Genomic DNA, 14,723 nt, shown 5'->3' with positions numbered 1-14,723 from the left:
ATTCAGAAAACTAAGAACATGGCATCCTATCCCATCCCTGCATGGCAAATAGATGGGGAAGCAATGGAAAGAGTGAGAGACACTATTTTCTTGGGCTCCAAAATCACTGCAAATGTTGACTGCTGCCATGAAATTAAAAGACACTTGCTCCTTGGAAGAAAAGCTGTGACCAACCTAAACAGCATATTCAAAAGCAGAGACATTACTTTGCCAACAAAGGTCTGTCTAGTCAAAACTATGGTTTTTTCAGTGGTCATGTATGGATATGAGAGTTGGACTATAAAGAAAGCTGAGCACCAGAGAATTGATGCTTTTGAACTGTGGTGTTGGAGAAGACTTGAGAGTCTCTTGGACTGCAAGGAGATGCAAGGAGACATCCTAAAGGAAATCGGTCCTGAATATTCATTGGAAGGACTGATGATGAAGCTGAAGCTCCAGTACTTTGGCCGCCTAATATGAAGACCTGACTACTTGGAAAAGACCCCAGTTCTAGGAAAGATTGAAGGCAGGAGGAGAAGGGGATAGACAGAGGATGAGATGGTTGGATTTCATCACCGATTCAATGGACATGAGTTTGAGTAAGCTCTGGGAGTTGGTAATTGACAGGGAAGCCTGGCATGCTGCAGTTCATGGGGTCGCAAAGAGTCAGACATAACTGAGCGACTGAACTGACTGGTGCATTATCAAAACGTGCTATAAAGTCATTTAGAAGCCACTCCTAAAAATTTTTTTAAATAAAAGGAAGATGGCTGAATGTTAAAAATATTTGTTAAAAATATTTACTGAAATCTTAAGAGTAAGATTTTTAAATGGTGAATTATGAAATCATTCCTATTAAAATCAGGAATAAGACCAGTGTTGTTAAAATATTATTTTGAAGTTGATTCAAGCTAACAATAAGATAAAAAGAAATGAGGTCTAATTATTAGGAAAGAAAAGACAAAATTATCACTACTTATAGATTATATGATTACATACCCAGAAAATTTATAGGAAAAGACTGTTAGAATTCATAGGATAATTGGATAAGGTGGTTCCATAAAAGGTATGTATTATATAAAATAATACTGGTACTAGCAATATTGGTGTTTCACTCATGGCAAATCAAATAACAAAAAAGCTGGAAATCAATTTGATACAAAATGCACAGGGCCTTTTCTTGGGGAAAAAAAAAGAAAATTTGATCGAATTATTCTTGACTGAGGTAAGATTTTTTAATCTATTTCAAATTAATATAAATGTAATACAGTTACCTTTCTATATATATATGAGAATTTAACATAGTTCAGTGAAAAAGAAATGTTTTAATCATTCTGTAATTGGTTATTTGTATGAGAGTCAATTCAGTTAAACCACTCATAGTATAAAATAAAAATTCTAAACGAATTAAAAATCTTAATGTAAAAAGTAATTTCTGATACAAGCTAGTGAGTTAAAAATCACTTGAGTTTATCACTTCTTTCTCTTAAGACCTCATTGTGAAGTGATACTAAAAAAACAATTAAAAGAGTACATGCTGACAGTGTCGCAGAATGAAGGGATCCGGATCAATATTGTAACAAAGTTCTGGAAGAGGAAGAAATCATGGAAATTAAAAATGATTACTGAAACATAAAGTCCTTAAGACTTCCTAGGTCTCTTTTCAGATTACTTCTTCTTTAAGAAAAAAATACTAGGCAATTCTCTACTAGTCCAGTGATGAGCACTTGGTGCTTTCACTGCCGTGGGCCCGTGTTCAATCCCTGGTTTGAGAATTAAGATTCTGCAGACTGCATAGTACAGCCAATAAATAAATAGTAAAATACTAATTTTGAAATTTCTCAATAGCCTTTGAAATTATGTGGGCTACCTTAAGGAGCTTGGAAACCAGAATTGTGAATTAATGCTTTGGGCCAGGAGTTAGCAAATTGCTGCTGTTTTTGAAAACAGTGTTATTGGAACACAGTCATGTGCATTTATTTGTGTATTGTCTGTGGCTGCTTTTGTGCTACAGCAACAAAGTCAAGTAGTTGCGACAGAAATCATATCATTTACAAAGACTTATTATCCAGCCCTTGCAGAAAATTATGCAACCTCTGTTCCAGGTAATTTTGGTCGCCATCTTGGAATTGCCCTCACTTGGAACGGACTAATAACAGAGTCCGGCCAATGAATGTAGCCGTTTACAGAATGCAGAGGAAAGGAAGGGGTGGGGAAAGAAGAGAGCAGATAGGAGACTGATTATCGCTATCTACCTGGCTTTAGTAGAAAAGAGGAAGAGAAGTAGAATGGAGAATAAATACCTCTATTGGTTGTTAAATAAAGAGAAAAGAATTAAAAATAGGTGAGGTACAGAATTACTTTTTTTAATCTGAGTTGTTAAAGTTTCATATTTCTTGAGATTTTTGTTTTATTTCTTCATTTTCAATTATTATTTCCTTTTAAAAAATTTCCTGTCCTAATTAGAACTTCCAGGATTATGATGTAACAGTAGAGAATCCTTATCATGCTTTTGATTTTAAAGATAATGCCTCTAGTATTTCAATATTAAGAATGACATTTAATGTTTTTGACAGCTTCTCTGTTTCCAGTTCATTGAGTTAAGTAGATAATGACTTTTTCCAAATGTTTGTTCTTTTTTGAGATGATCGTATGGTTTTTCTTCTTTGATGTTTTAATGAAGTGAATGACACATATAAATCATCCAGTGCTAAACCATCTTTGCATTCTTGGAGTAAACTCAGCTTGATTCTGCTATAGTTTCTTTATACTTTTGTGTTTTATTTCCTGACACTTTGTTTAGGGTATTTGTGTCAGTATTCATAAGTGATATTAGCCTATGATTATCTTTTTCACAGTACCTTTGACTTTTATATCATGACTATATTAGCCTCATAGAATGGGTTGGGGAGTATTTCCTTGATTTTTATTCTTGGAAAAGTTTGCATAAGTTTAGAATGATACATTTCTCAAATGTTTGGTAGAAGGTGTTTATAAAACCATTTGAATCTGGTAATTTTTTGTGTTGGACAGAGGAAAGGGGAAACATTTACCTCCTCCAGCTTTCAATAGTTTTGGAACTATTAAGATTATCTATTTCTTCTTGAGTCAATTCCCCCCACCTTTGAATGTTGTTCACTTTATATGTTTGAGATCTTGTCTGTCTCTAACATTCAGTCTTTTCAAAAAACCAACCTTTTGCTCTGATCTTCAAACTTTACAAAAAGGTATACAATGAAAAGGAAGGCATCTTCTCAGCAGAGCTGAGACTTTTCCAGAGGCCGTCAGTGTACTTTTGTATATCCTTTCAATGACATTTTTATCTTTTTCAGTTCAGTTGCTCAGTCGTGTCTAGCTCTTTGCGACCCCATGAATCGCAGCACGCCAGGCCTCCCTGTCCATCGCCAACTCCCGGAGTTCACTCAAACTCATGTCCGTCGAGTCGGTGATGCCCTCCAGCCATCTCATCCTCTGTGTCCCCTTCTCCTCCTGCCCCCAATCCCTCCCAGCATCAGAGTCTTTTCCAGTGGGTCAACTCTTTGCATGAGGTGGCCAAAGTATTGGAGTTTCAGCTTCAGCATCAGTCCTTCCAAAGAACACCCAGGACTGATCTCCTTTAGAATGGCCTGGTTGGATCTCCTTGCAGTCCAAGGGACTCTCAAGAGTCTTCTCCAACACCACAGTTCAAAACCGTCAGTTCTTTGGCACTCAGCCTTCCTCACAGTCCACTCTCACATCCATACATGACCACTGGAAAAACCATAGCCTTGACGAGACAGACCTTTGTTGGCAAAGTAATGTCTCTGCTTTTGAATATGCTATCTAGGTTGGTCATAACTTTCCTTCCAAGGAGTAAGCGTCTTTTAATTTCATGGCTGCAGTCATCATCTGCAGTGATTTTGGAGCCCAAAAAATTAAAGTCTGACACTGTTTCCACTGTTTCCCCATCTATTTCCCATGAAGTGATGGGAACAGATGCCATGATCTTCGTTTTCTGAATGTTGAGCTTTAAGCCAACTTTTTCACTCTCCACTTGCACTTTCATCAAGAGGCTTTTGAGTTCCTCTTCACTTTCTGCCATAAGGGTGGTGTCATCTGCATATCTGAGGTTATTGATATTTCTCCCAGCAATCTTGATTCCAGCTTGTGCTTCTTCCAGCCCAGCGTTTCTCATGATGTATTCTCCATATAAGTTAAATAAGCAGGGTGACAATATACAGCCTTGACGTGCTCCTTTTCCTATTTGGAACCAGTCTGTTGTTCCATGTCCAGTTCTAACTGTTGCTTCCTGACCTGCAAATAGGTTTCTCAAGAGGCAGGTCAGGTGATCTGGTATTCCCATCTCTCAGAATTTTCACAGTTTATTGTGATCCACACAGTCAAAGGCTTTGCATAGTCAATAAAGCAGAAAGAGATGTTTTCCTGGAACTCTCTTGCTTTTTCGACGATCCAGCGGATGTTGGCAATTTGATCTCTGCTTCCTCTGCCTTTATCTTTTTACAACCCTTTTATTTTTTACTAGAAAAGAATGAACAGTATGAGACATAGTGATCTATACTCTCTTGTTTTCTCTCTTCTTTTTGTTTGTTTTTACATCAACCTCATTTTTTTAATGCCAGTGTAATATTCCACTGCATGGATGTATCCTGTTTAATTAAAAGTAGTTATACTTTTATACCCAGTAAAAACCTAACCCGTTTGTTTGATGTAACCTAAGAACTTGATTTATTACCCCTATTCTAGTAATAGACAATCATTTCAGAGGTCCAGCAGGCCTTCCATGTGCCTTACCCTTTCACAAATAAGTTAAAATTAAAATGTCCATTGCTCTATAATAGCCTCCTTGGAAGAGGGTGTATTCCATTTCAGCATTTTTAATTGAAAGCACAGCTCTTTTCTCTCATCTAAATGCTGTATGGTGTCCTTCAGCATTTGCGCCCCTGTCCTCCTGTAGCCCGCCCTAACGTGTAGGGGAGGAGTGGACGCCACTGCATGTGTCCTCGTGGCTGTCCTGCTGCCCTGGCCGCTTGTGTAAAGTCCATCTTCTGACCTGTCTTTGAGATGCTGCCTTTATTATGACTAACTTCACATATACTACTGGAATTAAATGCGTTCCTTTGGTTGATCTCTTCATCTGCCAGTTTCATAGCTTTTTAAAGCCTTTTTATTTTTAAATAACTTTGTACTTATAAAAGTTAGAAAAATAAGAGAGTCCCTATGTACTCTTCAGTTAGTTTCTCCTAATGTTAACATCTTACATATCCATAGTATAATGATAAGAACTAAGAAATTAGCTTACTGATACAGTACAGTTAATTTCATACTGTTTTACTTGTAATGGCTTTGCAGCATTAATTTAATATGATGTAGGTATACTCTTCGGAGAAGGCGATGGCAGCCCACTCCAGTACTCTTGCCTGGAGAATCCCATGGACGGAGGAGCCTGGTAGGCTGCAGTCCATGGGGTCGCTAAGAGTCGGACACGACTGAGCGACTTCACTTTCACTTTTCACTTTCATGCATTGGAGAAGGAAATGGCAACCCACTCCAGTGTTCTTACCTAGAGAATCCCAGGGACGGGGGAGCCTGGTGGGCTGCCATCTATGGGGTCGCACAGAGTCAGACACCACTGAAGCGACTCAGCAGCAGAAGCAGCAGGTATACTCTTGCTCTTCCTTTCATATTTTCCCTTTTGTTGCTTTTTTTTTTTTTTTTTCAGTTGTCTAGCTGTAGAAAACAAAATAAAAAAATTTTATATAGTATTTATATTAGGACCATGCAAAATTAACTCAGGGAGAAATGACATCATTATGATACTGAATCTTTAGTACGCAAACAACATATGTCTTTCCATTTGTTGAAATCTACCTTTGTGTCTCTCAGAAATGTTCCATAGTTTTCCTCACACGTGTTTTGAACTCTTTATTCAGTTTATGCCTGTTTTTTTAAATTATAGATAAGATCTTTTCTTCCATTTTATCTTTTATCTGGTTTCTCTTTGTACATGTAAAGGAAGGATTTCTATATGTTTTATACTTCACTAAATTACTAGATTATCTTGTTGTAGTAATATTCAGTTGGTTCTTTTGGATATTCTAGTTATTTCATTGTACCCCTGCCAGTAGTATTCCTTTCTAATTTCATTCTCTGTGTTGACTGATAAAACGAGTAATAGTGGTAAAAATGGGGCTTTCCCTGACTTTAGTAATATAGTGTATCTAGTATTTCCTCATTGGGTGGTGCTGGCTTATTGTGGGGCTGAAATATATTGTGTTAAAAAAGTGTGTTTTTATATCCAATATTTTCAACAAGAATGGGCATTGAATTTTTAAAGTGTCTTTTCATCACTTTGGCATGTTTTTCTTCTGTGTAGTTCTATTAATGTGCTGAATGATATCAATTTTACAACAGTGATTTTTGTTGTAAATTTTAGATTTTCCTTCTCTTGTGGTTAGTTTTGATAAAATACACTTTCTAGTAAATTATCTATTTCATTTAGTTTTCAAGTTTGTTTATATAGACTTGAGCAAAGTAGTCTTTTATGATTCTTTTGGTTTCTTTTTGTATTGATGTTTTCTTCTTTTTTCATTACCATCTAACAGTACTGACAGATACATCTTTTTTTAAAATTCATTAAATCAAAAGAATAAAAGCAGTTTAGCTAATTTTTTTTAAAATCCCAAACTTCTTAATTTATAATAAAGAATCTTTCAGATTTAATTCTAATTGAGTATCCCTTACCTACCTAAATTTTTCTGCCTCCTTGCATTAATTTCTTAGGATCCTTGTGAATTTGTTTCCAGTGAACATGTGGATACAAGTCTAAATAACAGTCCTTTTACTTTCTTCTCCCCTACCCTACTCTTAAGGGATGAGAATCTCTTTAGTGCATACCCTGACTCCCGGTGACTCAGAAAGAATCCACCTGCAATGCAGGAGACCTGAGTTTGATCCCTGGATCAGGAATATCTCCTGAAAAAGGGAATGACTCCCTTCTCCAGTATCCTTGCCTGGAGAATTCCATCAACAGGAGCCTGGCGTGCTACAATCCATGGGCTCCCAAAGAGTTGGACAGGACTGAGCAACTAACCCTTTCACTTACTGAAAAGCATATTTAGATCTCTGTGTATTCTCAGTAATGTGAAAGAGTCAGAGATTTTTTCCATTTCATCAGATAAATTTTGAGGTTTTTTTTTTTTTTTTTTTTTAATGATGCTGAGTGGTTTGCATTTACGATATATTTTGTATGAAATTCTTGTGATTGTTTAAAAGGCTTTCTATTTATGATTTTTTTAAATTTTGCATTAAGCAATTTTGTCTTAGGTATGGCTGCAACATATTAAAAGGACATAAGGCAAAGTATTACCTCGAAACATCTTATTTTTCTCATAAAATTATATGAAAACATCCTGCTTTCTAAAGCAGAAATGACTTAAATGTTTTGATTCTGGAGGGAGAGAAAAAAAAAATGATGGAATGTTTTAATTGTCCACCTAAAGGGTTGAATTCTTTTTTGTTCCAATAAAGAGCACTTGTAGTAGTCTCTTGCTCATTTTGCCCATCTGGCTTTTTTTGTGATTGTGTATGGTTATAACCTCTGTGTCTTAACATAATTCCGGTAATTTTCTCTTTCCCTGTATTATTACTTTTTCTCTTATTCATACTATTTTAGTGGAAAATTGCCTGTTAGGATTTTATTTGGAATGAGGAATTTTAGGGCTTATGTTACTAAATGCTGTCAGATTCCCACCTTTGTCACGTGATTTTTAATGTGCTGTGTCTTTGTAGAGATGCTTATTAGTGGTACGGTATAAAATAGATAAGGCTTCCCAGGTGGCTCAGTAGTAGAGAAACCACTTGCCAATGCAGGAGATGCAGGAGACTGGGGTTCAATCCCTGGGTCAGGAAGATACCCTGGAGGAGGAAATGACAACCCACCCCAGTATTTTTGCCTGGATCATCCCAGGGACAGAGGAGCCTGGTGGGCTGCTGTCCATGGAGTGGCCAAGAGTCAGGCACAGCTGAGCATGCATGCACACAAAACAGATAAGTGATCCCACCTGTGAATTTCTCCTTTGTTTCTGATATACCTTCTCAGTCCTTTTTCAAAAGAGTTCACCTCTTGTCCGTTGGTCAGAGGACTGAGGCTTATAACAGTAGATTAACCTTAGGTCTTACTAAAGAAGTTACGTTTCAAGTGTATTTTCATCATATAACTTACACAGGACTTTTATCTTTAGACCATCCTTTTGTTTCTCAATTCTAACAATATTCTGGTAAATTATATTAGAAAAGGTAGTAAATGTCCATTTTACAAATGGTGAAATGAATTAAAATTCAGGGGCAAAGGTAAAGGCGTGACCGAGACTGAAATTAAGACCCGTGTCTCCAAATACAAGTCTAGTGCTCATTCTTTTCAGTCATGAGGATTTTCCAGGGTGATCTCCACCACCCAGGACTCTGTTTCCTCCTCAGTTGACAGTGGGTTGCACCAGGTTTATCGTCCCTAGCTGTTGGAGAACAGACGAGACCTGTGTCACTTGATTTCCCTTGTTAGGGAATCCCTTCCAGTTGCTGAACTACAGTATTGTCATGACTGGCCAGTGTTGTAATTTGTCTGCCTTATTTCGTATCATGGATTTTTACTGCAGAAACATTTTTTTAATGTCCAGATCTATTAAGTATTGTTTGAGTACAAACTCTGTTATACTTTTTAACTCTTAGAGATAGGTAGAATTTTATTTATTCCATAGAAATTAAACTACAAAGAGGATCTGGGTCTTTGGAACTTCGTTAGTCTGAACATAACTTCTAGCATTCTCTAATTGTTCAGGCCAAGGACCTCTTATTACCTGACTGTCCTCTATATCTTTCTTTTCTCCCCTCTTCTTTCATGGTAATGTTATTAATAGCCAGCCTCTGCTTCACTTCTCTTTGACAGTCTCCTAAAATCATCCGTTTTTTTCAAGTGTCTTTCAGCCTCAATGTGCGCACAGTGGGTCCTGTGATACATATGCCATAGCATGGCCTATTATATTCATCCTTTTGGATAAATGTTATAGAATTTTATATTAGCAATTATTATCATCTTTCTTTCCAAAAGATTTGAAGTCTCAATCCAGTCTTCTCCCTTGTGTCTATTTTGTTAAATGACCACCTTTTTAATGAGGCCTTCTTGGAACTTCGTATTTCCCCATGGATAATGTTTTAAGACTAGCCTTTTATCAAATGAAAAGTGGTAGACTGCATATACCTAATCTCATTAATCCATTTGGGCTATAAAATTGTGTGACTATTGGACAAAATCCAGAAGTAAATTAATATGACCAATATAAATATATTTCTTATCAATAACTGCATTTCCTAAATCCTGTCTGTAAGACCATTAAAAGTATCTCTGAAACCTCGAAAAAATTCTAACCTGATAGAAATCTTACCCGCCTGTGAAAAGGCAGGTGTTTTTCAAACACTACTGAAGCTCTCTTCTGTTTTAAATCTTATTTGTCTTTAAAACCTCGGTGTTTCATCTTCTCAGAAAGATGCTGCCGCTGGCACAATGTTGTTTTGAGACTGAAACCGCTACATTAACACAGCTCTTATTAAATGTCTGGAGGTTTTGTTTCTTTATCCCTTTCTTTGTAACAAGCAGCCACTCTATTTTTCAGTAGTGAATTTCAAAATCCTTTTTAACCTTATAGGTCCAGGGGTAGCCAAGGATGGCTGCAGCTTCATATGATCAGTTGTTAAAGCAAGTTGAGGCCCTGAAGATGGAGAACTCAAATCTTCGACAAGAGCTAGAAGATAATTCCAATCATCTTACAAAACTGGAAACTGAGGCATCTAATATGAAGGTATCAAGACTGTGACTTTAAATTGTAGTTTATCCGTTTTTATTCCATGTTTCTTCCTGTAAACTTGGGGTTAGACACTTCACTTACTTAGAAGTGTATTTTTTAAGTTAAGCAGTAATTTTTAAACTCTTCCTTGCAAAAGTTAACATTGATATTTTCAGTCCAAATGTTTTTAATTCATCCAGGAAATCATATAAAGAAAATGATTATAAAACCACAGTAACTAAGTAGTTAGTCCTTAGTTATTTTTAAGCTTAAAAATGAGAGACCAACTTCACCATCGCTATAGTGAGGCTGGGGGTCCTGTGTGACTCTTAGAAGCTAGCCTCGCAGCTGTAGGATTTATCATAAGGATTAAAACAGATCACAGTCACATCCCCAACCCCTCAGATCCTGTCGTCACTTACGTGCTGCAGTGACAGACCATCAGGAAGTGTGGGGCGACCTAATGAGAAGAGTCCTGAAGTGAGATTAGTGCCTGATTCTGTTGCTGGTTTTGCCATAAGCTGAGCTACAGACTGTAGGGTGCCCTTCTAGACTTAAATTGCTTTATTTGAAAAGTAGTCGTTGCACTAACAGATGATGTCCATGACACCTTCAAGCCCTGAAATTGGTTTTCTATATAGCATTGAAAAGCTGTGATAACCTCTATGAAAAGTTATAAAATATTCAGTGTGCACTGGGAAAATACGTTCTTATTTCAAAATAATTCCAGTTAAAACTTTAACTGTTTGAATTTCCAGTTAGGCAGATTTTCCTCTCACTGAATTGACTAGAACTGGAGGTCATCAACAAAACTGTTACCTCCTTCTCTTTAAAAAAAAAAAAAATCCTTCTTGCTACATGTTTTTTCTGCACCTTGGCTATTTTACCATCTGGGTTTCTGACCCTCTTCTCCCTGTCTGCTCACCACTCTTATTCCTTATTCATTTATTAATCTCTTCTATTTCTTTTTCCATGCATTTTGAGGTCTCTCTTATTCTTCAAGCTTCTGTGTATTAACTGAACTATTGAGCTGCTCCTCTTTTACCTTTTTATTCAATATCATAGCAGTGTAGCCTTTTACTCATATGAACCTTTCTTTCTTTTTCTCTTTCTCCCTTTCTTTCTCTTCTATCCATAAATCTTTTCTACTCTGTTGCCTATTTTTGTGGCAGTAGCAATGACAGATCTCCAAGATACCTATCTCAAGTCCTTCATAAAGAAATCTTTTTTTCTATAGACTATAAAGAAACATTTTTTTTCTCACCACAAACCATGAAAACAGCTGAATCAATTACTTACTAGGTTAAAAAAGAGTAGTTTGGTATTTTAACACTGATCAACATAATGTATCTAAAATTATTGTACATGACATGTGGTTTTAAAAGTTTAAAGATACAAAATTTAAACTCCCCAGCAGGACTAATCGTTTATCTGCTTCAGAAGTATATTTTGTAGAGAATTCTTCCTAGCACACCTGTCTGAATGTCTCTTGTGCAGAATTCTGAGTCCTCTTTTAAAATTTTATCTTTTTTTTTAACTAGAGCAAATTGAAACTTCTTTTTGGTGAAACATTTTAATATACCTTTAGATCCATCTCAATGGATGGGAATGCTGAAGTGTGGAATGGCTCTCAGAGTAACAATATGTCAGGTCCTTAAATTTCTGCAATGGAATACCAGGTTGACCTCTTAGCAATGGGGTATAATATACATCATGAATATTAGTATTTAAGATATGTCTGAATTCAACCATGAATTGATTACTGCTCAGTGAGTGTTTTTACAGACATCCTTGCAAAGCCATCCACATATTTCTTCAGGATTTAGAGTATGGTATCATAGCAGTTATGCCTTTTTACTGAAATTATTTATGTATCTCTCCTTTCAAGAAGCTTTTTGAAAAAAAAAAAAAAAGCAGCAGCTTTATGGTATTAACAGGAAACCATGCTCTGTTTGTTTTGTCTTAAAATATCGATGTGTGAAAAGACACTTGGAAACACTGGAACTTACTACATTGGATTAAAGTTAATCCGAAACAATGGTTATTTCTCAAAAAAAATCACTTTTTAGACTTTGTAATACATCATATGATCTTGTATTAAGTTTACTGATCATTCCGGCAAGGTGTGTCTCTTCCAACTAGATAATTCCAGGATTTCTGAAATTTATACAGTAGTACCATCTAGTGGCAAAAGAGAATACTGCTTTGCTATTGATTACATGTCATTGATAGTATAAAAATATTCTCTGTGTGTGTGACAGTCAGGGAAATATGTGTACAGCAGTTAAGGAAATGTGAGCATTGACTGTATTTGAGAATATTAAGAAAATGTTATTTTTTAGGTCTAATGATGGCATTGTGGTTGTGTTTAGAAAGAATCCCTTTTTAAATATATATGTAGAATTTTTTTTAGAGAAAAAGCAGTATGATGACTGAGATTTGTTTTTCAAATAAATTTGGGTTGAGGGGGAATGGAGGAAGTGGGTATAAGTATAATGAAAGAAGCCCATGGGCTGGTAATTATTGAACTAATGTGAGGATACATGGGAGTTCGTTACATTATTCTCATACATATACAGTTATGTATATACTTGATGCTTCTGTAATTAAAATAAACTACAGATTTTGTGGGATTTAGAATAAGAATGCAGCAATTATAGCTAAACTTAAGGGAAATGATATACTATACTTTTTACTCCAGGGCAGGAAGTCAATGTGATTTACTTTAAAATACTGAGTATCACAGCATGATAAATATGGTGAAAAGTTAAGTTAGTTGCACAGTGATGTCCAACTCTGCGATTCCTTGGATTGCAGCCTGTCCCTCTCCTCTGTCCATGGAATTCTCCAGGCAGGAGTACTGGATTGGTTGCCATTTCCTTCTCCAAAATATAGTGAAGTATGAAGCATTTAAATTGAAAGATGGCATGGTGTAGAAAAATATATCTAGGCAAAATTTTAACCAACTGTTTATATCTCTTGCATTTTAGTAAAATGAAGTATTTATAAATTGTTTTTTAACTGTAAAACCATCTACATGGAGAGTATCTTTTATTTTCAGAGTGTAAGAAAAAAAATGAGAAGTAAAAATTCAAATTGGCATAGTTCATAATTTATTTTGAAGATTTAATTACCAAGTATACTTTTATCTAGTAATAAAAGATATCAGTAACTATGACATAGCGAGAAAAACAGAAGTGGGTCAAGTTAAAACTCCCTTGAAATGACACAGTTACTCATTGATATTTTCTATTCACCTATATGACCACAGTAATTTGTCTGTAATAATTAATTCTCTCATGGTTTTAAAATCTTAACATGTTTTTAAAATAATGTTTGATTATATGATTTTGTAAAACCAAACTTCAAGAATTTATAAATACAAGTGAGTATTCTCTCCTTTAAAATTACATATTAATTTAAAAAACCATCATTTCTCAAAACATTCTTGTGAAATATTTTGTTTGAAATTGCTTTGTAGTTGTGTAGCATTTTCTTTTAAAAACCTCTTTGAAATTAAGGACTTCTTTTTAGGCTGTATTCAGTATGCAGCTCCAAGCAATTAATCAGCCCTACCACAGCAACTAGAAAACACTGGATAAAAACAAAAACCATTCTTTTAAAGACATTGGAGAACTGTAAAATCATCAAGGACTATATTAACTAAAATTCCTAAGAGGAAAGAGCCCTTTCTAGATGAGCTGAGATCACCAGTAATTTTATTCCCAGGGGTGTTTGCTGATTCTGGGGACAGACTGATAATCATTGGCACAGGCATCAAGACTCCACTGTTGGAGGTCTTGACACACACACAGGCATATGTGAAGTATTGACGTTTAGAAGAGCTCCAAGTGTATGACTAGTTTCTCACATTTTCTCCAAATACATGGGATGTTAGCTGAGTCTTGTTGAGGGGAAAGATGCTGGGGTGGACTAGGAAGCAGAATGTTAGGAGGAATGTCCTGCTAAAGGAATACTTTCACATAGCAGGTCTCCTCAGTCTAAATTTAAGAGAAGAGATACATTGAAAGAACTCAGCAAACCAAATCAGATGCGAAAGGGAAAGTCACTCAGTTGTGTCCAACCCTTTGCAACCCCATGGACTATACATTCCATGGAATTCTCCAGGCCACAATACTGGAGTGGGTAGCCTTTCCCTTCCCCAGAGGATCTTCCAAACCCAGGGATTGAACCCAGGTCTCCTGCATTGCAGATGAATTCTTTACCAACTGAGCTATTAGGAAATCCCATATGAATTTCACTTAAACTGCATCTGCAACCCATTTTCAGTTATTGGTTGAAGGAAATCAGACCCCAGTGGTGGAAAGGGCAAACTCTCTAAGGGAAACTCTAATCTCAAGTCTTTCTTGTTCTTGTATACATAATGACTGGCATACAGTTAAAAGTTACAAGAAATACAAAGAAATAGGAAAATGACTGATAACCAACAGAGCAAATAGGTAATAGAAACAAATCCCAAGATGATCCACATATTGTAAGTAAGAGTCAAGGATTTTAACATAATTATTTTAAATGATTTGGAAAAAATGATGGATTAAATGGATAAAGAGTCAGAAAATCTCAACAGAGAATTGGAATCTATAATTAGGAAGAATCAAACTTAAACCTTGCTGGTGGGAGTATAAAATAGCACAAACACTTTGAAAAACCATTCAGCAGTTTCTTTTAAAGTTAATCACTGTGACTAAGCATTTAAACCTCCAGATACATATTCAAGAGAAGTGAGTACATGTGTCCACCTGGAGATAAGTGCAGGAATGTACGTAGTAGCATTCTTCATAATAGCTTCCAACCTGGCAGCAACCCAAGTGCCCATCAAAAGGATAAGGGATGTATCAGTGGAGATCTAGTCATACAGCGGACAACTGCACAGTATTAAATAACTGA

General features: G+C 35.9%; 1 protein-coding gene across 10 annotated transcripts in view; it reads left to right on the top strand.

The window, feature by feature from the left end:
- Positions 1-14,723, top strand: part of APC (APC regulator of WNT signaling pathway) — a 132,649-nt gene that overhangs the window by 47,949 nt on the left and 69,977 nt on the right. For 6 of the 10 annotated variants that reach the window (XM_055536492.1, XM_055536491.1, XM_055536500.1 and 3 more), the window contains exon 2: positions 9,678-9,830. The exons of the other annotated variants lie outside the window; for them this stretch is intronic. In XM_055536492.1, the coding sequence (XP_055392467.1) occupies positions 9,696-9,830 (135 nt within the window). In that variant the 5' untranslated portion in view covers positions 9,678-9,695. The remainder of the gene's footprint in view (positions 1-9,677; positions 9,831-14,723) is intronic. 10 annotated transcript variants of the gene reach the window in all.

The sequence above is a fragment of the Bubalus kerabau genome, chromosome 10, assembly GCF_029407905.1.
Source record: "Bubalus kerabau isolate K-KA32 ecotype Philippines breed swamp buffalo chromosome 10, PCC_UOA_SB_1v2, whole genome shotgun sequence".
NCBI classification, from domain to species: domain Eukaryota; kingdom Metazoa; phylum Chordata; class Mammalia; order Artiodactyla; family Bovidae; genus Bubalus; species Bubalus kerabau.
Note: the sequence above shows the minus strand (reverse complement) of the source record. Positions and strands in the feature narration are given on the sequence as shown.